Raw genomic sequence first — 24,182 nt, 5'->3', positions numbered from 1 at the left:
CCGTAGAAAATAATACCGCAAGGATCTCGGCATAAAAGTATCCTGTATGTAAGTTCTATAAATAGAACCGGTTCCATCTTTCGTAATTTTTCAACTCCACGGATCTAGCAAAACAAAATTTTGCAAATCCAACAAAATTTCAAAGCTTTCCTTTGATTACCAAAGGGTCACAGAATTAGGGGGATAATTAAAATTGGCTGGACCCGTCCTACGTTAGAAGCTTACCCCTAAAATATTAAATTAATTTCGTGTAGCGACATTTCGTTTCATGCGTTTAAGGATTTTGATTTATAGGCATGAAAATTAGAGTTCATTCGGAAAATTGAATGAGATTGAATGGGGTTTAATTTAAGCTTCTTAGAAATAATCAATGTATTAAATTATTTACATTGCTAACTGACGCTAATGGATTTAACCGCTATGAAGCAGTAACTTATTTAGTAGCGCCATCTATTGTCGATGAAAAAAGGTAAATGGTATTAATATGTAACTTTTTACGTTCACTACTGAGCATATAGAGAAAATTGACATACAAGAAGAGAGGTTACTTTATATCTCTCTCGTCCACGAGTTTTTCCGGATACATCCTGAGCTGTGACACCACGAAGCCTATTCTTCATAGTCGTATTCGTCATGGCTGAGGGTCGTGGTCATTACGCGGAATGACACACACATAACAACTTTCTTGGCATTATTAATGGAGTGGTTTGCCATTGCCTTCTCCATTTCACACACAAGTTAATAATCAACAAGTGCGCAGGTTTCCTCACGATGTTTTCCTTCACCGGAAGCAAGTGGTGGCCGATGAAAACTACTATGCATGAGTCAGATTGGTATACAATCTGAGGCACGAGTAGGATTGCAACCTGGAATCTTTACCACTTAACCATTACACCACCACCGCTTCGCGTAAAGAAAATGGTTCGCGTAAAAAATCAAACGAACGTTATAAGATCTTTAAGTTGTTAAGTGGGAATCAAGTTTTCAGTAAGCTAGTGATTACTGTCTCAATAACAGTACCAGTTGAATATAAACAATAAACAATTAAGATTGACTAAGCAAAGATACTATTTCGAATTTTAATTAAAGCTAATTGGACATCAAAGGTAGGGATTAGTGTCGGGTCTATTTATGGAATTGACGTTCTCGATTTATTTATCAACTGTGGGCCCAATTGTCAAATATTTTCAGGTAATTTCATCTTGGATCTGTCGCTTAGCGGCTAAGGAAGCAACAGGAATGACGTTCCGGTGAGATAGATGAGATAGATTAGATACCTAGGTTTTATGTAGGGAGAGGCCTTTTCAGCACTGCTACAGACTGATGATGATGTAGGTTTTATATTGTCTGCTATTTCTATCTTGACGACCTCGTTGGCGCAGTGGTAAAGTGCTTGCCTCTGAGCCGTGAGGTCGGGCTTGATTCCCGGTCGGGTCATGATGGAAAATAATTAAGTTGCAACAATTATATTGGCGTGAAGAAAATAGAATATTTATTTATGCAGATCAATATTTTTTTCGAAATTCATGATAGTTCGCGAGCAAAGGAGGGTAAATTGATAAAGTTAACAAAATTATTGAAAAAACTTACCACTCAAGACTGCTACTATTGTCTTCATTTTGGCACACATATTTATTTTTATCTACTAATATTTGCACTGCACATAGTTTTCTGTCCATCAGTTATGATCACCTAATCATTTCACACTAATAACATTCTTCACTGAATCACTGTCACTTATATAGTGTTACACACATTAATTTGTATGTTTGTATGTACGTAGTTGCGTCAGTATCTGCAAAAAAGAAACAAAAAATTATCATAAATATTGATTTACATCTATACTATTATTATAAAGGGGTAAGCGTTTGTGAGTTTGTGTTTGAGACGGGTAATCTCCGAAACTACCGAACCGATTCCAAAACTTCTTTCACCATTAGATTGCTATAGGCTATTCATCATCCAAGATTGCTATAGGCTATATTCTATCTCAAAATTCCCACTGGAGCGAAGCTCCGGGCAACATCTAGTGTTATATATGGCAAATCGACTAATTGCAACAGTCGATTCGTCATCATAAAATGTTACGTGGTGACAAATTTTCGAGCGGAAGTTATTTTTATGTCGATTGATTGATACCTTAGCTTTCAATCTATGGAACTTCAGTGGCATAATTACATAATTCTGCTGAGACAATTACAACATACTGCGACCTCACTGTTCCGTCACACAACGCTGCGTCGACACATCGTTATTGCTCTGTTTACATACGTTTAAAATTGATACGTAATTGCAGTAAAGTTGTGGCTTACTGAACTGCGTTAATCCGTTGACGGGTGCGCAACGTGACCGACGGAACAGTGAAGCGGCGCCTGTGGTGATTTCAAAAGATGACTGTAGCTATCTCGCGTTATCTAGGCGAGATTATAAAATCTATATCATAAATGTGTCCTTTTAAAAAGTCTTAATATTAATATACTAAACTTAAACACCCACACGATCTAAACTATGAAACCAGTAATAATATCGTAAAACAATAGGAAGCAATAAATCTAAAATTAACTATACATTTTTAAAAATTCATTCAATAGTTTTTTTTTTTATAAACGCAGAACCAAACCCATAATATTTTAATAAATTATTCATGAATACTAATCACATGTTATAAAATTAAAAAAAAAATACTTTGGCGCCAAAAATAATCAATGGAGATGTTGTTTTTTTAAGACTTTTAACAAGTCATTTACTTATCTTAAAATTAGCTTTAGCCCGCGGCATCGCCCGCGTTAATTTGAGACAAATAACTAAGAATAATCATACACTTTAATGCCCCCCATTATAAGTAATTTGGGGTTGATTTTTGAAAAAATAATTGGCCTATATTTGAACTGGATTCTTTAACTACAGCATACCAAATTTCATCAAAATCGTTCTAGCGGTTTATAGTTGTTTAAGTATCATATAACTTTGCATTGTCTCATATAGACTTTGTACTGTTTATGATTGTGCACAGTTTCATTCATTCATTCATTCACTCATAAAAACATCACGTTCTTCAAGCTGCAAAGGTACCTAATACGAATTCATTCAATATTTATCATACATTGACGAAAATACACAGATTTCCCAAAAAAAATCCTTTTCCTCGATTTCGCTGCTCAAGTTTTCCCAAGAGATCGGTTGGTACTTCAAAAAGGGCATATACGACTACCAATTCTAATCCCCTTGACGTTTTGTGATCATCTATTTTAAACCCGGACGCAAAAAGAGGCGTGTTATATTAAACGTGTGTTTAACGTGTGTACCTGTCTGTGGCATCCCAAACGGATGAACCGATTTTCGTTTAGTTTTTTATTTGTGTCATAGATAATTTTATCCCGAGTGTTCTTAGCCACGTTTCATGAAAATCAGCCGTTCGAAAGTTGAATATATTTAAAGTCGGTGGTAATTTGTCTGACAAATGAACTTGTTAAAATAAACTATAATCCGTTACTCATATAGTACTTGGCACAGGTTTTCATTCAAGTTGGTGGCACATGCCTTAAATGCGTAAGGCCTGTGGTAATAATAAAAATTAATAAGATGTACTTGTAAAACTATATTACCTAATTATTAATATATGTTTAATTTAAGTTTGTGCAAAAACGTCATGGAAAATGGGACGGGACACATTGCGAAAAACATGATGGCACAATATGTAAGAAACGGTACGGGATATAGCTACATTACATAGCAGGAATCGGGATTGGACAAGTTTGCGGGACGAGACATGCAGCGGGAAACAGGAAATTTAACTAATGATGAGAAAAAATGCGATTTTTAATCATATGATATTATAGTCTTATAGAGTACGCGATAAAAAAAATACTGAGATTTTTCTATGAAATTCACGCGGGCGAAGCCGCGGGCAAAAGCTAGTTATTAATATACACCAAGAGGTGTTTGTTACACGCAACGGTGCGGTTGGATGACGACTGAGGTCCATTTGTCCATGGGATGCACCTGCTAGGGACGCGTACACAAAAGCTAACACACTAGCAATTATGACATTTTATATTTTTTGAAGTGAAACCTTCTTTAGCGGCGTTGTGCACTTTTTGTGATGGGTGAAAAATGTTTAACTCGCGTCAGGTCACGTGACCCTGATCGAAAATTCGTAAGACGTCAAAAGTGCACAACGTTAATATTCAAGTTTTCACTTCTGCCGGCGTTCCAGGAGTGCAACATGTTTTGTTTTTTTGTTTCTCTCTTTCTTCTCTTTGAACTTTAGAAGTATATAACAAACGTCAAATTACTTGTATAAAAGTCTTATAATTAATGCAATACTCCATTTTTTTCCCCAAAATTATTATTACCCACCATAAAATTGTTACGAAGTAAAAAAAATTCTATTCAGTATTTATTAAGCGAGAAAAAATTTTATGGTGGAACACGATGGGGATCATATTATGTCGATTTTTACAACGGGGCCCGTAACGTTACGCAGAACATGGCTTCTACAGAATTATAACTTCGTGGATGCAACAAAATAAAAATTTTGTTAATTTTTTTGAGATAGTGCAAACAGGGCTTAGTGTTCACGTCTCACTACTACACACTACACTCATACAAAACACGCGTAAAAAAACGTCTGCACTCCGGGCAGAAGTGAAAACTGGAATATTAACGTTGTGCATTTTTGACGTCTTACGAATTTTCAATCAGGGTCACGTGTCCTGACGCGAGTTTAACATTTTTCACCCATCACACAAAGTGCACAACGCCGCTAAAGAAGTATTCACTTCAAAAATGACCTTGAAATTTGTAAGACCCGGCTATGATTTTGCAACGGTCCGTTTGCATAACATCAATCCTACTTGGGAATGTTATCGCTGCCTTTCAGCGCCTTTTTTTTTTTATTCGCCTCGTATGACACTCATAACCAATGATCGAACTTGTACACTTCTAACCAAACTATATTTTGCGCTCGTAATACTGGTTTTATCTACTAAATTAATGTGTCTTTTTATGTTCTAAAAAATTGGCTCAGTATCTTTTGATTCCGAGATGAAAATTAAAAAGTTTTTATGGGCCCTAAAATGACATTTAAATTCTATGTTTGACACATTTTTAAGTATTTTATTTATAGCGTGTTTTTGTTATTATAAATGTAATTTAGATTTCACAAATATCATTATGGATAATATAATAATATGAATGTGAAATGTGAAATTGTTTGACCGACTTCATGTCAAAACGGAGCATTGAATTAATGTGATTTTTGTTTTGGAGAGCTGTAAAGTTACTTTTTGCAGCTGTATACTTAGTTTACGAATAAAACAATATTTTCCGAACTGTTGTCCAAAAATACACTCGGAAGGGAAAAAAAATATGTGTATAAATCAAAAACTTCACAAATGGGAATATGATTCAACGGCTGACTTTAGGAAAACAAAGCCTACAGACAGACAGAAAGACAAAATAATTGCCGCTCAAAAACGCCTACGCGTCAGCTGTAGTTTGGTACAAAATATACGCAGAAGCGTTAATGAGAACCGAATATTAATAAATTTGTTTGGTGCATAAAAAAAAAGAAACAAAATATAATTCATGTTATATAAGAGCGAGGCTCTTGCCGGTGGAGCTCCTTCCATTGTTCTCTCTCCAAAGCAAACACCTTCACTTCTTGATACGACATTGATAACGAACAAAAATCTTTAATATCTATCAATGTTGCCAACTTAGAACTTCAATGCAAAATTCAGGGCCTAAACACCAATGTAATTATTGTATATATGTATCCCATAATTTTATTCCTGACCTACTTTCCTTTAAGGGCAATGAAAAGCAAGATTTATAAATCAAATTAAATATATCAAATATGTATCTACATGTCTAGATTTAAATGGATTTGACATTTATATGTCACACACGCTTTTTAACTTATTTTTGAAAGTAATGAAATGAAAAAATTCGTGATTCGGATTCGGGAATTGAACCCGAGCCCCTGTCTATCCGGGACAGTGCTCTTGACAACTCAGTGGTCAAGACAATTTCAAGCTCGATTTCAGATTTTTTATTATCTCATCATTTTCAAAAATATATAAATAGATATTTCAAAATTTAAAACGATTTCCGAACCATTTTTGCAATAGTTAGCGTCAATGAATCCTTCGATTTAAATCGGGCAAATATTCCTCAGACGTTATGAAGACTTGTTTGTTTGTAATACCAGTCGTTCGCCACGAAATTAGATCTCGCAAACACATTTTGATGAGTGTTTACAAAATTGTGAATATTTCAAAAACGGCATAACCGATTTTGTTGCCCCACGAACTTCACAATTCTATTGGCAGATCCTGCATAGTTTTTAAATTTCACCAAAATCAGACCAACGGTTCGAATGTTATATATAAAATATATATTTTGCCCCAAGTTGATTTTGTAGACTTCGTTCGCTTCGCTCGCTCGGTCAACCAAGAAATCCCATGTAGGGATCTCTTACAGTCAACCGGCGATAGGTTGAGAGAACTATCTTTCTAAACATAGAACAGTCAATTTATATGTATATAAATTGTATGTATATAACATACAATTCATATACATATATATTTATATATATATAACATATACAAGTATAATTTACATGTATATAACAATTTATATGTCAATGTCAATCGGGATCGGATGTCGGACATAGGCTCAGAGGTTCGATTAATTCATACTAACAAGCGATATATTCTATATTAATTTGGTGTAATTTATATAACAGGCTTGATAATATTGACGACCCCGGTGGTGCAGTCGTAAAGTGCTTGCCTCTGAACCGGCCCGGCCCGGGTCTCGGATGTTAATCTATATAAGTATTTGTTATAAAATATAGTATCGTTGAGTTAGTATCCCATAACACAAGTCTCGAACTTACTTTGGGGCTAGCTCAATCTGTGTGATTTGTCTTAATATATGTACGAAGATTTTGTTGAGTAAATAATTTAACTAAACTAAGATCATCGTAATAATAAAAACTTAGCAAGTAATTGAATTTTAAACTATGCAACAAATTTAGCACAATTAGTATTCAAACTTGGGACTTTATTAATCACAGGCAGCGTCTTAACCAGTGGTCTAGTGGTTACGCTGCCTGTGATAAAGTCCCAAGTTTGTCAACTTTGATTAATTTATTTTTTTTATTTTTTTTATTATATCATTCTCAAAGTCTAGCATTTATCCAGTTATTATACGTTTTCACGTCAAATTATAATAATGAATAATATTTCTCGAAAAGCTACTATAACATTTCGGATCACTGCTTCTCACCCATTGGATATTGCCGGTTGCAAGGTTCCCGGAAAACATTAAAGTAAAATTTTGAATATTCGGCTTTTATTTTACAATCGGCTCGGCTGCCTGACGTGTCAACTTTAGCAATGTTATCATCCATTAAGGCTACGCGTGTTCCTCGTACGACATCCACGGGAGGATATGGTGTGGTCCTTGTTGGAAATCCCAACACTAAATTGGAAATTTTTAATTATAGCAACACTAATTAGCTCACATTTAAAAATGCTCTCTCTTCCTCTTTGTCTTTCGTGCCAATAAAAAAAACACTTTTTACTTTTTGCAGTGGACAGTTGATTAATATTGCTTGCTCCACAACACCACGAGCCATCATTTATACAGTCCTATTCTAGGGCGCAACCACACGCCGCACTGTTATTAGTTAAATTCTCATAAGCTTGTAATTTAAGCCAAACATCACTAAAGTAGGTTGTGCGCGGCGCGTGGGTTCAAAAGATTGTATGTCGAAACAAATCAAGTTAAAAGAAACTTAATGGCCTAAAGTGGGTTTTGGCTACCAAAGTTAAAGACGAACGGACACCTAAGACCAAAGTACTGTTAATTGATGCGAAAAGTGTTTAAATAAATCAAATAATATTAAATTTTATTTAAAGTATTTATGTAGTGAAATCCTAACTAATATTATAAATGCGAAAGTAAGTTTGTTACCTCTTCACGCTCTATCTACTCAACCGATCTTCTTGAAATTTTACATACATGTAGTTTGAAGTACGCAGAAGGGCTTAGGGTACCTTTCATCCCGGAAAATAAAAGCAGACGAATACGCGGGCAAAAGCTAATTTTAAATAAAAAATTTGAATAAAATGTTGCAAAATACAAAACAAAAAGGTCAAATCGTTTGTGTTTAAACTTACGAGTTGTAAAACCGTTAGTTTCTCGTAAATATTATATTATAAACACATATAAATTTATGTGTCATAAATTACACCACCCTTGACAGTTTATACTATGTTTTATTAACATATAAAGTTATTATGTTACAGTTTTACTGCCAAATCATAGTTATATGGCATTATGACTAGTATGGATTATATTGGACAATGAATTAGGGGAATTGATCAGCATTATCGATTTGGTATAGCATTAAGTGAAATAGGATTTTTTTGCAAAAATGTTATTATTAACTCCAGACGCAAAGTGTGTATGTCTGTCTGTTCGTGTACGTGTCACCGTAGCTCATCAACGGGTGAACCGATTTGGATGCGGTTTTTTTATTTGATAGCTATTTTTTATGCGGTGGTTCTTAGATATGTTTGATCAATATCAGTTCAGCCGTTCAAAAGTTGTATATACCGAAATGAATATTGAAAGACTATTTTTTTTTTTAAATTTGTGTAACAAATTAATTTGTTAACAAAAGCTGTTGTTGTCAAAGAGATCTTATTGCATTCAATGCGTGACAAAAATTCATGTCCGTGCGGTAAACAGTTCCCACGTTTGGAGCCGTTCCTGAATGCAAGATCATGGGAGGATAAGGAAGTGTTCCTATTTTTGCCCTGGCAGAAGGGGTAAACCCAAGTGCTGGCTCGATGTCGTCAAGGATGATATGCGTGACAATGGTCTGACAACTAGGGATGCCGACGACCGCGCGAAGTGGAGACGGAAAAATGAGAAAGCTCCGACGCTCAACGGCTAAGGAAGTAACTAAGAAAACGCTCTGATGAAAGAAACCAGAGGCTATCCGATACTTCATCGGCAGTGTAACAGGTCCTTAATATTCCGCAACTCGTAGTCCATGAACCTAAGACATGCGGACATACAAACAAAAATATACGACGCGTGGGAACTTACACATGTGCTTAACAACTGTCGTTTCACAATCGTTTTTAATTTATTTTTTACACAACGAACCGGCCAGTGTTGCATTTTTTTTTAAATAATAAGTATAGCAAACATTCTGGCAACTTTTTAGAAACAAAAAAAAAATTACAAATTGAAAAGAATATGGTCAATTCAAAAACTAGAAATAAATTTGGATACTGAGAATATAATTGTCTTGAAGAAATTACTGATAATATGAATAAAATTACAAAATATATCTAAAAAGAAAAAAAAAACGATAAATTAAGCAAAATTATAGATTTTTTTCTACTTCTGTAAAATCACAGGCGAATCTACGAAATAGTGAGGCTTTGCGGCGTCACAGTCCCGGATGAACCGCGAAAATATTATAAGATATTATTTAAAACAACAAGGAAAATAGACTACTTACAGCGGGTTGCACCACTCAACTTTAACATGCGCAGAAAAACGCAAATCACGCCATTTTCTCTAAACGTCAACGGAACGCAGTTTAGAGTTGACGTGAAATTTTACTGGTACTCAACTAACCCTAAGAACATTCGATTCAAAACATAAAAATGTAAAACATTATAATATTCGCGGGTGTTGCAATAAACAAAAAATATTAATAAGCACACATCTGGCTGGTGTGGGCAACACATTGCATGGCAGAGACGTGGGGTATCGACACAGGGTGTTTTCAATTGTGAGACGTCCACAAAACAAATGCTTGTCGTAACGTTGGGCATTTGTTTTTGGCACTTTATTTCAATGTACAGTAAAGACGAATTAATAATTCTATTAATATTATAAATGCGAAAGTTTGTGAGCATGTATGTGTGTATGTTACTCTTTCACGCGAAATTTACTGGACGGATTGTTATGAAATTTGGTACACGCGTAGAATATAATCTGGAATAACACATAGGGTACTTTTTATCCCGTAATTTCCACGGGAGCGAAGCCCAGGTGCACAGCTAGTTTAATATAAATATAAATTTACAGAGAGTAGGTTAGCCCCAAAGTTCGAGACTTGTGTTATGGGATACTAACTCAACGATACTATATTCTATAACATATACATATATAGATAAACATCCAAGACCCGGGCCAGTTAGAAAAAGATCACTTTCCATTTTGACCTGATCGGGGATCGAACCTGGGACCTCGTGTAGCAATCCGGCATGATGACCACTAGGCCACAGAGGTCGTCTAATGATATAATGGACAAAACTCAAACCAAGATTAGGTAATTTTAATGATAAGGTAATCACTACATGGTATAAAATAAAGTCGCTTCCCGCTGTCTGTCCCTATGTATGCTTAGATCTTTAAAACTACGCAACGGATTTTGATACGGGTTTTTTAAATAAATAGTGCGATACCTGAGGAAGGTTTAGTGTATACTATTGTACTAAGTTACCCGAGCGAAGCCGGCACGGGACGTTAGTTTATTAATATAGTAATATATATATATATATATATATATAGATAAACATCCAAGACCCGGGCCAATTAGAAAAAGATCATTCATCCATCATTTTTCCATCATGACCCGACCGGGGATCGAACCCGGGACCTCTCGGTTCAGAGGCAAGCATTTTACCACTGCGCCACCGAGGTCGTCAATTTATGATTTTGACATTGTAAATATAATGGACATCAAATCAAAAGTGAAACGACAAAATTTTAAACTCCCTATAACTAAAAATCTAGTAACCTATCAGTGCCTAGTTCTGACAACGTTTCAGACATATTTTCGGACAGACACACGGACCAACGCACAAGTGCACAAATAGCGCGCACGTGTTACAAAAACTTGTGTAGTTACAAATAGAATCATAAATTGGTTTGGTTATAAATGGCTGGTTATAATAAAGATATTATAAAATAGAATTTTATTTGACACACAAATTAGAAAACCTCGACTTTCAATATTCTTTTCGGTACAACTTTTGAATGGCTCACTCGGGAATGGAACACTCGGGACAAAATTATCTATGTCGCAAAAAATACTAAACGAAAATCGGTTCATCCGTTTGGTAGCTATCGTAGCTATATCGTAGCTGTATCCACAGACAGATACACAGACACGTTGAACTTATAACACCCCTCTTTTTGCTTCGGGGCTTAAAAATAGTCTTATAATAACGTCTAAATAATATATGAAATATTATTTATTTTATACTTTGCCCAGGTATCCTTTAAAATACCTGGTTTATATAGATTGCCGTTAAATATATACAGTAATTTAAATAACATTTTTAATTACTGCTGCAGTCTTTCATGGCAAACTCGTATATCTACCTATCGTATTTATAAATACACAATCTCATTCATAATATTCACTTTGATATGGTCAAGTTGATCAAGTTACCTGACCGGTTGAAGCCTACCAGTTACCGGTTTTACATCCGGAGCTCTGTTATGTGGCTGCCGAGTTAAAATTGTAATGATCAAACTATACTCGTTCGCTCACATGCCGCCCTGGCTTCGCTCGAGTATCCCAGCTAATATTATAAATGCGAAAGTAAGTTTGTTTGTTACCTCTTCACGCGTCATCTAATGGACAGATTGTTATGAAATTTGGTACATGGCTAGAAAATAATTTGGAATAACACATAGGGTACTTTTATCCCGAAATTCCCACGAGGGCGAAGCGCCGGGGCGCAGCTAGTAACTAATTTTTTTTTTTTTTTAAATGTCATTTTTGCGACAAGCTTTTATGTCGTCAGTGAGATCTTGTGGCTATTAACGCATCGACGAACCCATGTCGGTGCTGTAAATCGTTGAGGACTTCCCTCGTTGGGAGCAGAACTTGGGTGCAATATCAGATTATAATAATGCATTGTCATGGAAACTGAAGCGACGCGGGAAATTTCAATTCTGTAGGACAACTGGCAATAGGTGAAAATCTAACTCGCAAGATATATGACTAAAAACAGACAAGCAAACACCGGAACAGATGAAACTAAGATAGCTTGTAATATTGGCCAAAGCTTGTTACTCTTTAAAATTATTTACTTTCAAAACCGTTCAACTTTAAAGCTTAAAAGTCGCTTTCTAATCGACCCATTTTGATAAAACAACAGTGGGCGTATACCTTTATCTGGAATAACTGTTTTATATCAACACAGAGTTTCCCTATCAAATAACACAGGGCTTTACGATCGTCATGAATTTTTAATCCACTTGTATTAGTATAGTATCTTTTGACCTTTGCATTGTTCTGTTTTAGAATAACGTTAGGTTTACCCGCGACTTCTTCAGCGTAGAATAGTATGGAATATCATAAAAATCAGAAATCTGGAATGGTTAAACACAAAAAGTGTAGTTATGATAATAACTATATTTTTTGATTTATATGACTATTTTTGTGTGAAGCGAATTAAGTCGTGTTTGGTAATATTTTCAACATGAATTTCATACAAACTTTTACCCTACTCTTTTGTGAGTGATTTTTTTTTAAAGTAGCCTATGTTTGAACGGGGCTTTTCAACTACATGCATAGTAAATATCATCAAAATCGGTCGAACGGTTTAGCCGTGAAAGCGTAACTTAGAGACTTTTCCATTTGTAATATAAAGTTAGGTTAAATTTATATTTTTTTTTATAAATATCTTATAAAAAAAATATAAATTAACCATAATTAATTATAATAATCATCCGAAAAAAATATAAGAAAAATAGCTTTAGCGCGCGGCTTCGCCCACGTGATTTTCCCTTCAGTGAAATATTTAGACTAAATCTAGTTTCCCCATACAAACTTTGAACCCCCTTTTTACCTTTTTACCTACGAATTTTCAAAAATCCTTTCTTAGTGCACCCCTAGACCACATAAGGAACCTACGTGCTAAATTTGAAGTTTCTAGACCCAGCGGTTTGGGCTGTGCGTTGATATGTCAGTCAGTCATTTAGTGTCGTGTTTGGTTGTTTTTTTACATATATAAATTTCTAAAAAAACATTTTATTGTGTCCTTTTTTTTTAACTTCATGCGCGTGGAAGGTAAACGAAGCTATAAATAGCCGTTGCCATGTTAACTACCATTTAAAAATAAACTGATTCTCATCGAAGTATATAGGTATAGGGAAATTCGCCGAAAACATTCCAAGTATTACGAATCATTTCCGAACATTTATCACAAATTAGTTCCCGTGAACATACCGGAATATTTTTTGTTGATTTTCATTTTGAAATCCGCTAAAAGAGATTTAACAAGTTTAATTCATATGAATTATGATGTTGTCGGCTTTTATTGCTTCCTTCTAATATTATAAATGCGAAAGTTTTTGAGGCCGTATGTATGTTTGTTTCTCTTTCACTATTTAATGGTGACAAACTGAATAATTTTCTTTTATAAATTGTTTTTAACCATAGGAATATATGTAAAAATCCCCGACTTTCAATATTCATTTCGCTACAACATTTGAACGGCTGAACCGATTTTCATGAAACATGGCTAAGTACACTCGGTATAAAATCATCTATGACATAAAATAAAGCAAATGAAAAATCGGTTCATCCGTTTGCGAGTTACGATAACACAGAGATACAGACGTTAAATTTATAACACCCCTCTTTTTGCATCGGGGGTTAAAAATGGCCGTCACATTCCTTTTATAGATAAAATCGATCCGTCGATACTAATGGCAATCGAAATCTTGTTACAAAACAGAAAATTGTACCCAAAAAAAAAATACATTAGGGCAGCGAAGTGAATCAAATCCAATTTTGATTTAAGCCGACTGAAGTAAGGGTTTCGAATTTTCGATAGCTAAGTGAAGTTTTACGCAAATATCCATAAAGTAGTGTAATGTTTTTAGTTGAAAGTACGATTTAAATCGATTAGTAAGGATCTTTATTATAATTATTTTAACATGTATTTTATATGATATTAATCCATACTTCTATAAGGGATAAATATCCATTTCGGGATAAGGTTATATTCTACCCGTGTACTAAATTTTATAACAATCCGTACATTAGATTTTACGTCAAAGAATAACAAAAATACACACACACAAACTTTCGCATTTATTATATTAGTAGAATTTGACGATCTCCGTGGTATAGTGGTCACCATGTCCGCTATCTGTAAGTCCTGGGTTCGACTCCCAGCGCAGGCTAATTTTTGTAAAAAAAATCACAGATATTTGTTTGCGGTTCTGTGTGTTGTGCCCGTTCCTGTGTTTGTGTCCATCGGACCCACGTCAGTTAGTGCTTAGTGCGGACCGTTGAGTGTTGTCCATTTGTTATTTTTTAATTTTTTTAAAGGCTGTAGAAATGTCGAAAGAAATTTAATTAAACAGTGTTGGTCCCTATCATGCCACCGAGGACGACCTCGGTGGCGCAGTGGTAAAGTGCTTGCCTCTGAACCGAGAGGTCCCGGGTTCGATCCCCGGTCGGGTCATGATGGAAAATGATCTTTTTCTGATTAGCCCGGGTCTTGGATGTTTATCTATATATGTATTTGTTATAAAATATAGTATCGTTGAGTTAGTATCCCATAACACAAGTCTCGAACTTACTTTGGGACTAGCTCAATCTGTGTGATTTGTCCTAATATATTTATTTATTTATATTATTATTTATGCCAGAAGGGCTTACCATTAATTGTTTACAAGTTTATGTATTTTTGGAATGTTATCACTGTGTGTTTGGGTTACCTCATGACGAAAAATTGAATTGGGTCTTCAAAAAATGATCACCTTATAATATACTGAATTCCCAAAATGAATACTCAACTACGTAGGCCAAGACAGGGCAAATGGGTAAAGGATAAAGGGATGCTATTGAGAATCTGCGACATTTTGCCCTTCGACCCTTAGAAAACTTAGGACAATCCATTTTCAACCCTATTTTTAAAGTATCAAGGTTGAAATTCAAATACATTTGATAGTGGAAATTCTATAATTTTTTCTGTGAACTCATTTTGAACCATATCATGTGTTGTTAAAGTTGAATTTGAAGTGTACGATAGGAAAGTTTATTTCGAATATAATTTATGATGTTTGCTTATTAAAAGTAATATTTATTTTATTTGTATATATATTTTAAAAACATAAATAATTGGATTTGTTTTTTTTTTTCGCAGGGTGAAGCCGCGGACATAAACTAGTCATTCAAATTTTCTGAGATTAAATCTATTGATGCGTATTCTTATAACCTTATTAAAGCTAAAAATTACCTATGTAAGGTTTAGAAATTATATAAAAGAAGTACTTTGTAAAAAGGCATATTACAAGTCTGATGATTATGTGAACGACAATAATGTTTGGCCCAAGCATGGTGCAGTATCCTCACAACATATGTAATTAATTTATGACATTATTACGTACGTTTTGTACATTTAGCTTTTTATTTATATATATCAATATATTTTATTGGAAATACAACTTTTATTTTATTTATTTATTCAAATTTTGACATTTCTAATAATGATGTAAATTCATCCTCCTAATTTTTAATATGTGTATAAGACCTATATTTGTTAATTGACGTCCTTGGAGAAAAGGCTGCGGTGAAGTTTGTTGCGCCGCTTCTTCTTCACTTGCGCTTTGGAAGCCGGCAGTAGACTTAGTTTAAGTAATTTTTTTGACGTCAATAAGTGATGTATATCATCCTAAATTGAATAAAGAATTTTGAATATGAATTTGAATTAGGTAAGGATGTGATTTTTAATAAATACATTAGGACAAATCACACAGATTGAGCTAGCCCCAAAGTAACTAACTTGTGTTATGGGTATTATTATATATATATATATATATATACCGGGCCAATCAGAAAAATATCATTTTCGATCATGACCCGACCGGGGATCGAACCCGGGACCTTTTGGAAACTTTAAAATCAATTATTTTGCTAAGCTTTAAACGATGTAGGATATTAACACTAAAACTAGGCTTCGCTTCCGTGGAAATTCAGGGATAAAAAGTACCCTATGTTTTATTCAAGGTTATATGCTACCCGTTTACCAAATTTCATAACAATCCATCGAGTAGATTTCGCGTGAACAACAAACAAACACACATACCTACATCCTCACAAACTTACGCGTATATAATATTTGTGATTGGTTTCATTTTTTTTAACTTGGAACGATATAGCTACATAATTAATTAAATTATTTATATATTACAAGTACTTAAAAAAAAATTAACTACTTTTACTGGTTTAATTATACGACATAAGATTCTGATAAGATTCTATTTCAATTTATTAAATGCATACATTTCAAACCCAAACCTTTCGGCAAACGTTCAAATAATATTCTTATAAGTCTAATTTTAATAAGAAATTTTAAAACCACAATTTTATTTGTATTCGATTGTCCTTATTTCCCGCGCAAAATTTGATCAAAGGAATGGGCTTATCATAAAAAATCTAATTACGCTATCCAGCTGTCGTCTTTTCACATTGAGCAAAGCATTCAACCCCCCACCCCCCATTCTTCCATCAGTAATTACTAAAATTTAGTCTGTTAATATGATTGGACTCTGTCAACACAAGGATAGTTAGAATTGAGAACATTGTTAAGATTTTCCAGTTTACAGGAAAATTGTTAAAATAAATTAGTAAATTTCAATTATTTTCCAGAAATGGCGATTAAGTTTTTTTCGGATTTCAGGGAAATTGTGTATAAATCTATATGAAACGTTAGATTTTCAAGAAAAACCGTGAAACGAGAAACGTATCTTAATTTTCACAATCTAAATAATGAATAAAATCGATGTGAAACTTTAAATTCTCAAGAAAAACCGTGAAACGAAAATCGAATTTTAATTTTCACGATCTAATAATGGAAATGAAAATTTTAAAAAATTTCAGCGTTTACAGGAATAATCCTGGCCACAGAGTGGTTAACGATAAAGGAAAAAAATAATTCCCAAATTTAAATTTCAAGTTTCGAACAGTCTGGAAAATTTTCAGACACCCACGAAAAAATGTTGAAAACCTGCAGTGCGGATTTATTCCCTATGTCTCATTTAAAACGCGCCATACCAACGTTTCATACTTGACTTTTCCATGAAAATTACTATTGTACCCTCCCTCTATATAGTCCAACGGAGTATCAGGCACTTAAAACATTATAGTTCCTGTGGGTCATAAAAAACCGGCGTTCAAACCTTATCAATTCTCATTAAAAGAGATCATTAACAGCAAACGCTCCCACGGGTTTGGTATCAGCGGAAATCGGCGATTTTGGCGACTGGTTTCATAATTTAAATCATCCGGTGTAAACCGGTTTTCATTCATAAAAAAACACTCACTAGCACAGCACTATCCCACTGTAATCCTTGCGAAAAACAAAAACAAAAATCGAACGCACGAATTGGAACGGGACAGAGGAATACGCACACTTTCTGTCCTTTTCGCGGGGCGAAATGCCACAGGTGTGTGGGGCTACGCGACGGAGCACGCGTCCGTACCGCACGAGAGCTACGAGCGGTTTGACGGAGGGTGTGGTGAGAGGGGGTAGAGGCTGCGCGGGAGGAGGGGCTGATCAGTAAAGCGGCCCGGGTTCCAGAGCCTGCGTGGACGTAGCCTGATGAGGGTTGCGTTAGTACGCCGTTTGAAATTCGAACGCGCTTGAATTTTCTTTTTTTTTCTTTGCAGCCAGGAATGCAGGTTAACCCTGTTTTAGGAAAGGTTTTTTTCGGCCAGTTACAAATTGTTTTCTTTTAGGTATAAAAGAAAATATTAATCCATCTTCTGATATTGTAAAAAGAAAATTTTGTATTTTTGTTTGTAATGAATAAACTCCTAGTAAACCTTCAGGAGTAACAAGTTTTATACTGGTTTTGCCCGAGCGAAGCCGCGAGTTGCTAGTAGGTAGGTACATATCGAGAAAAGGAGTTCGTTTCATTATCTAACGAACCATGTAGACTGAAACACTGTTCTTATTGAAAACTATCACGTATCAATGGATACTTATAATACAAACAATTTCATTCATTCATATTTTTCTTGAAACAGAATGAATGAGAATTTAGAGATTAACATACAGTAAACAACTGATTTTCCATATAGTTTTAACTAAATCAATTAATAGAAATTACACCATTTAAATAGCTGCGCCCTGGGAAGCTCCGAAGATACGTTCCCGTAGGAATTTCGGGGTAAAAGTAACATATGCATTATTCCAGGTTATAATCCTATCCGTTTACTAAATTTCACAACAATCCGTCCAGTACATTTTGTGTGAAAGAGTAACATACATACACACGTACGTCCTCACAAACTTTCGCATTTAATAGGATAGTAGATTAGATAGTATAATAAAAATATCTAGACTGGACCGCGACGGTCTAAAATCGAGAAGAAGTTTCTTTTAGCCTTTAAGAAACAAAAATACCAATTTAAAAAAAAAGTTCCATAAACTTACAAAAAAAAAAAAAAACTATCAACTCTGCGCTGTCAATGCGTATTTTTAATATTAAACATACCAATCCAAGACAGAGTTGGAACAGTGGAACAGACACAAAACACCTGTCTCAAATAATAATAAAAAATCCAAGTGACTGATACTTGAAAATGTCTGGGCAAACTTCATCCATTCATATTTACAACATAAAATTATAGGATGTTCAGCCCAATCGCGTTGGAATAAGGTTGAAAGTTAATTTTCTTAGACGAACTTCCAAGTTGGTATCAGGTATCAAAAAATGGATATCGAAAAAAAAATGGTTCGTGTGAACAAAAAATTAGGACAACGCGCTACCGAGTTTTTTATTAGTCACTAATTTATCAGTAGTGTGAACGTAAACAAATGAATTTTTGTGTAGCTTCATTTTATAGGGTTTTACAAACAAACATATACACACACACACATGTTGCGTAGTATATTCGATGGTTAAAGAGGGAAAGTTAACTGGTCCGAATCCCTAAAATTGTTTTGGTGACTTTGGACCTACAGAGTGATTTTTTACCCGACTGCAAAGATTTGTCGAATGTTTTTCGCACGTATCTATGTGTTTCTTTGGACAACTTTTAACATCCCATCTCTGACAAGGACATACAAATGTCGCTTAACCCTTCACCGGCCTACTGGCATATAACTGGATTCGAACGGGTATCCTTGTGTACATTCTATTTGTTAGGTAATCTGAGGACAAATCTTCGACTTATTAGATTAATAGATCCGTTTTGAGTCATATATAATTTAATAGGTAAATTGGTTTATCCTTATCCTTACATAAAACAAAGTCCTCTGTCACGTCTGTCTGTCTGTTCGCGATAAACTCAAAAAAATACAAAACTAAATACTTAACTTGTTGAAAAATTTATGGATCGGCTGATTCCAAACGAAAAGTTGTTCACAGTACATCGACTGGAAATCAGCCTGTACGTATATATTCTATTATAAACTCTTTTCCGTACGCAAAATTTTTTTCAACGTTTTTTTTCTTTCTTTCAAATTTGTACGCTCTTCAAAATGTCTGGAGTAGGTCTTTTTTGGAATCCGGTGCGCGAGGGAGACATAAAATACATCCTCTCTATCTACCCCAAGGCGAATCATTTAGGGTTATTTTGTGAAAGGACAGAGACGGTTTAATGATAATTATTTCTGTGGAGGTATATTTCAATGGAAAATGAAAGGGGAGCAGTTATTTTTAGTTTATTACGGAGTTTGGGTTTTAATTTTAGTTTAATTTCTTAATACTTTAAAAGCACATGCTTACAAAAATTGTTTAGTCGATTGGTGTCCCCTTTCAAGCATATAAATGAATTGTTGATTGCTCCTTAAATTCATTTTGAATTGTGATTTTTTATGAGGGTCGACAGTGCCTTAAATTACGGTATTAAAATACAAATTATATATTTCTCATTTTTCTAAACTTCAGAGCGAAGATTTGGTAATCAATAAAACAAAAAGCCATTGCTAATATTATAAATGCAAATGTCTGTCTGTTTCGCTTTCACGGCTTAACCGTTGGACTGATTTTGATGAAATTTGGAATGTGTGACTAAAATGGGGGGTGAAAGTTTCTATGAAGATGACGTCTGTGTCCACGTTCGCCGCAGAGAACAAATAACACGGGCGAAGCCGCGTGCAAAAGCTAATACAATTTTTCAAATTTCCAAACTTCTGAGCGATAATCCAATTGGTAATCAATAAAACAAAAACTAATAATATTTTAAATGCTTCGTATTTTGCACGTGGACGAAGTTACCTTTACCCCCCGAGGACATCATACGAAGCGACTATAAGGGACATATATTCCAGTCAACTGATAGTCGACAATAACATTCATAAGGAGGATTCACGTCTGTCAAGTGGCCGTTAATAAAATCAATCAATAAAATATGAATGTTTACTTTTCACACTGACGTCACCGCGGCGTCACAGCCCCGAAAATAAAAGAGAGAGTAGACGCGTTCAAAACCTATCATAGTAATGAGATGCACAGGCAATATATTTTCATAGACAATAACAAATTATCGTCTTGACCATAATGACACAGATAAAACAGTTCTGTGTGAATGGACGTGGAGGGGGCAGTGGGGGGGGGGTGAGTAAATTGCACGTCCTGTATATAATATGTTTCGGATGTAAAACTCGTATCAGTTAGTTAGCAAAATAGTGTTGCAGGTTTTTATGGACTTTTCGCTTTTGGTTTTGTTGTTAACTAGCGGTTGGTCCAGGTTTTGATCGGGCAAAAGCTTAATAAGCATTTTCTGTATAGGTATCGTTGCCCTGTACAGTTAAATTTCTCTAATAATTATGACTCCTTACCAAAAATTGTTCGGCCACGCGAACGAAGTCGCGGGCATCAGCTAGTTTCTAATAAAAAAAAATAATAATATAAAACTTGATATCGAAGCGTCAGCCTTCAAGATTACTCAACAATACTCGTATGTCCAAAGAAACTCACCCTAAGATTATACCAGTTACAAGGAGCAGCGAACTGTGACGGTGAGTCAGTACGGGTCAGCGCTCGTATGACTGCCGTGGGAAACTCCATTGCTTTGTTCCTCTGTGGTTGCACTAGTTTGGGATATATATATATACATATAAATATATACCAACTGTTCGCCGCGAACTTAGACCTCGGGAACACAATAAATTTTTACAATATTTCAAAAACGACTGAACCGTTTTTGAGGCCCCACAAACTTAAAAATTCTATTGGCAAACCAACGGTTCTAAAGTTATCGCTTTACAAACAAACGAACATACACACATAAAAGGTGTTTTTGCACCAAGTAGAATGTTAGACTGTCAACTGTATTTTAGATATACTAGCTGAGCCCCGGGACTTTGCTCCGGTGGGAATTTCAGGTTATATTGTACGCGTGTACCAAATTTCATAACAATCGGTCACACGTAAGCTACTTAGGCTACTTTTTATCCCGAAATTCCAACGGAAGCGAAGCCCCGGGGCGCAGTTAGTATGCTTATATATTTATAATATATAAATTCAAGACCCAGAACAATCTAAAAAAAATCATTTTAAGTTTTAACCTGTATCAAACTAATGGATGGAAGGAACACAATGCTTATCAATCTTTATATAATATTATAAATGCGAAAGTAAGTTTGTTTGTTACCTCTTCACGCTCTATCTACTTACCTGTAAATGAATTAACAATCTATGTGAGAAAATTTTCACTCATTCAATTTGTATGTAAAATCATTCGATCGTATGTAAATTCATTCAATCTTAAAATAGACATAGAGCTGTGAGTTTGTTTTTGCCTCTTAACGCGGAAACAAATGAAGCCTATAATTAATGTTACCATTTGAATACTCCCGTGGGAATAGAATGAGACACTCTCATTACATATATATAACATATACACATATGTCTGTAACATAAAAACCAGTTTTAGATAGAACGCATTTTCCCTAGTTGGAACTAGTTTTTACTAAATGCCTTTTAATATTGACAAAATTTAAAATTCTTTGCCAAGCTAAATTTGGAGAGTATATTGATAAGAGAATTAAATAAAAGGGAATTTTGTACAAAACTATTCAATGACAGCCTTCACGTTTGCCATGGTTTAATAAATTCGATGTTAGTGGAAACTTTGTTGTCGTGGCTCACAGATTACGTTCTTATCCAATCAAAAAATATGGTTACTTAATGAAAAAAAAAGGAATCGCCTTACTGTGATATGTGTTATACAATAGATGCAATAAATAAATAAATAAATAAATATATTAGGACAAATCACACAGATTGAGCTAGCCCCAAAGTAAGTTCGAGACTTGTGTTATGGAACACTAACTCAACGATACTATATTTTATAACAAATACATATATAGATAAACATCCAAGACCCGGGCCAATCAGATAAAGATCATTTTCCATCATGACCCGACCGGGGATCGAACCCGGGACCTCTCGGTTCAGAGGCAAGCTGCACTTTACCACTGCGCCACCGAATAAAATACATGATTAGTGAATGTATCAAATACGGGGGAGAGAGAGTCATTCATACAAAATCTAAACATAAATGTTGGACGGTTTTTCAACATATTATCAGTTCTTACATCTCAGGTGGGCCAATAATTTGTAAATATTTTTTTGAAGGATCGACTTCTCGCGCTATATATTTCGGTATACAGTTCAAATTAAATTAAAATAGAAAGAAACAAATATGCCTTTGTTAAAACTAGAATTAACCAATGCTCACTGTTTTCAACGCACGGCACGTTAAAGTTGACGTTCATCCATATAGCAATTTGAATTAACTCCTTTCCATTACGATTTCAATGTAAAACAGCTTACGGTTAAAGTGACCTTTTCTATAATCTTTTTTTGATCGTATCATTATTAATACTAGTTGTTCGCCACGAACTCAGACCTCGCGAACACAATACATTTTGATGAGTTTTTACAAAATTATGAATATTTCAAAAACGACTGAACCGATTACGATGCCCCACGAAATTTAAACTTCTATTGACAGATTCTATATACTTTTAAAATTTCATCAAAATGAGACCTACGTACGGCGAACCTACGTACTTCGAAAGTTATGGCGTTACAAATATACATACCTACATACATATATACAAAAAATGTATAATTGCCCCAATTATCGAATTGTAGATCTCGCTCGCGTCGCTCGCTCGGTCAATTATAATTGCAAAAGTCTGTTTGTTTGTTTTGCTTTCAGGACTAAACCGCTGGATCGATTTTGATGAAATTTGGTACACATACAGTTAAACGCAAAACAAACATAGGATAGATATTTTTTTAAATCAACCCTCAATTGACTATGGTTGTGTCCGCTTTCGCAGAATAACTCATGCGACGTCGCGGGCAAAAGTTAGTAATATTATAAATGCTGAAGTCTATCTGTCTGTTACACTTTCAGGGCTAAACCTCTGGACGATTTTTAATTGTTATGCATATAGTTTTAAGACCGCATTCATTCAAACATAGGCTACTTTTTTTTTCGCAGAGAAATTCACGCGGGCGAAGCCGCGGACGAAATCTAGTTAGTTGTTATTACAAGCTTTATTTAACTTGCAATGTATGTAAGTATGCATGTTCGGATTTGAATCTTGTAACTCAAATTTGTAGCGGATATCTTCAATCGATTGCAAATTCGAGCTAAAATTATACACTGCATTTTCATTCAAAATAAACGTGTGTAGGATGTGTGTAGTTTTACTTTGAATGAAAATGCAGTATTGTGCAATAATGACCTGTCGGTACAACCAGAATCGGGTTCCAACGAAGAAACTTCTCAACGTTTTACTGCACGCAAATGATTTTTCAATCCGTCCTGTAGAATTTGCGTGAAGCGGTGGTGGTGTAATGGTTAAGACGCCCGCCTGTGGATCGAAAGGTCCCAGGTTCGTATCCTACTCGTGCCACATGAGTTTGTATACCAATCTGACTCATGTATAGTAGTTTTCATCGACCACCACTTGCTTCCGGTGAAGGAAAACATCGTGAGGAAACCTGCACACTGGTGGACAGTTTAGTTCGCTAGTGTGTATGCGACTACCTGCCACTAGATGGCGGTAAGTAGTCGTAAAATCATGTCAGATGCCTTTAGGCTTGAATAAAATCTAACAACAGTGTTAGCAATAACACAC

General features: G+C 34.9%; 1 protein-coding gene across 2 annotated transcripts in view; it reads right to left on the bottom strand.

Annotated features, from left to right (window-relative positions):
* The window catches only part of sns (sticks and stones), a 263,332-nt gene extending 245,753 nt beyond the window's left edge, over window positions 1-17,579 (bottom strand). Inside the window, exons 1-2 of one of the 2 annotated variants that reach the window (XM_053765040.1) lie at window positions 17,395-17,579; window positions 1,591-1,795 (exon numbers count right to left, since the gene is read on the bottom strand). In XM_053765040.1, the coding sequence (XP_053621015.1) occupies window positions 1,591-1,630 (40 nt within the window). In that variant the 5' untranslated portion in view covers window positions 1,631-1,795; window positions 17,395-17,579. Of the gene's footprint in view, window positions 1-1,590; window positions 1,796-17,394 lie in introns of those variants that run through there. The other variant, XM_053765038.2, reaches the window with a different exon arrangement.
* Between the last annotated feature and the right edge of the window lie 6,603 nt (window positions 17,580-24,182).

Source organism: Plodia interpunctella, chromosome 26, assembly GCF_027563975.2.
Source record: "Plodia interpunctella isolate USDA-ARS_2022_Savannah chromosome 26, ilPloInte3.2, whole genome shotgun sequence".
In the NCBI taxonomy this organism is placed as follows: domain Eukaryota; kingdom Metazoa; phylum Arthropoda; class Insecta; order Lepidoptera; family Pyralidae; genus Plodia; species Plodia interpunctella.
This window is presented reverse-complemented; position numbering and strand designations above follow the sequence as displayed.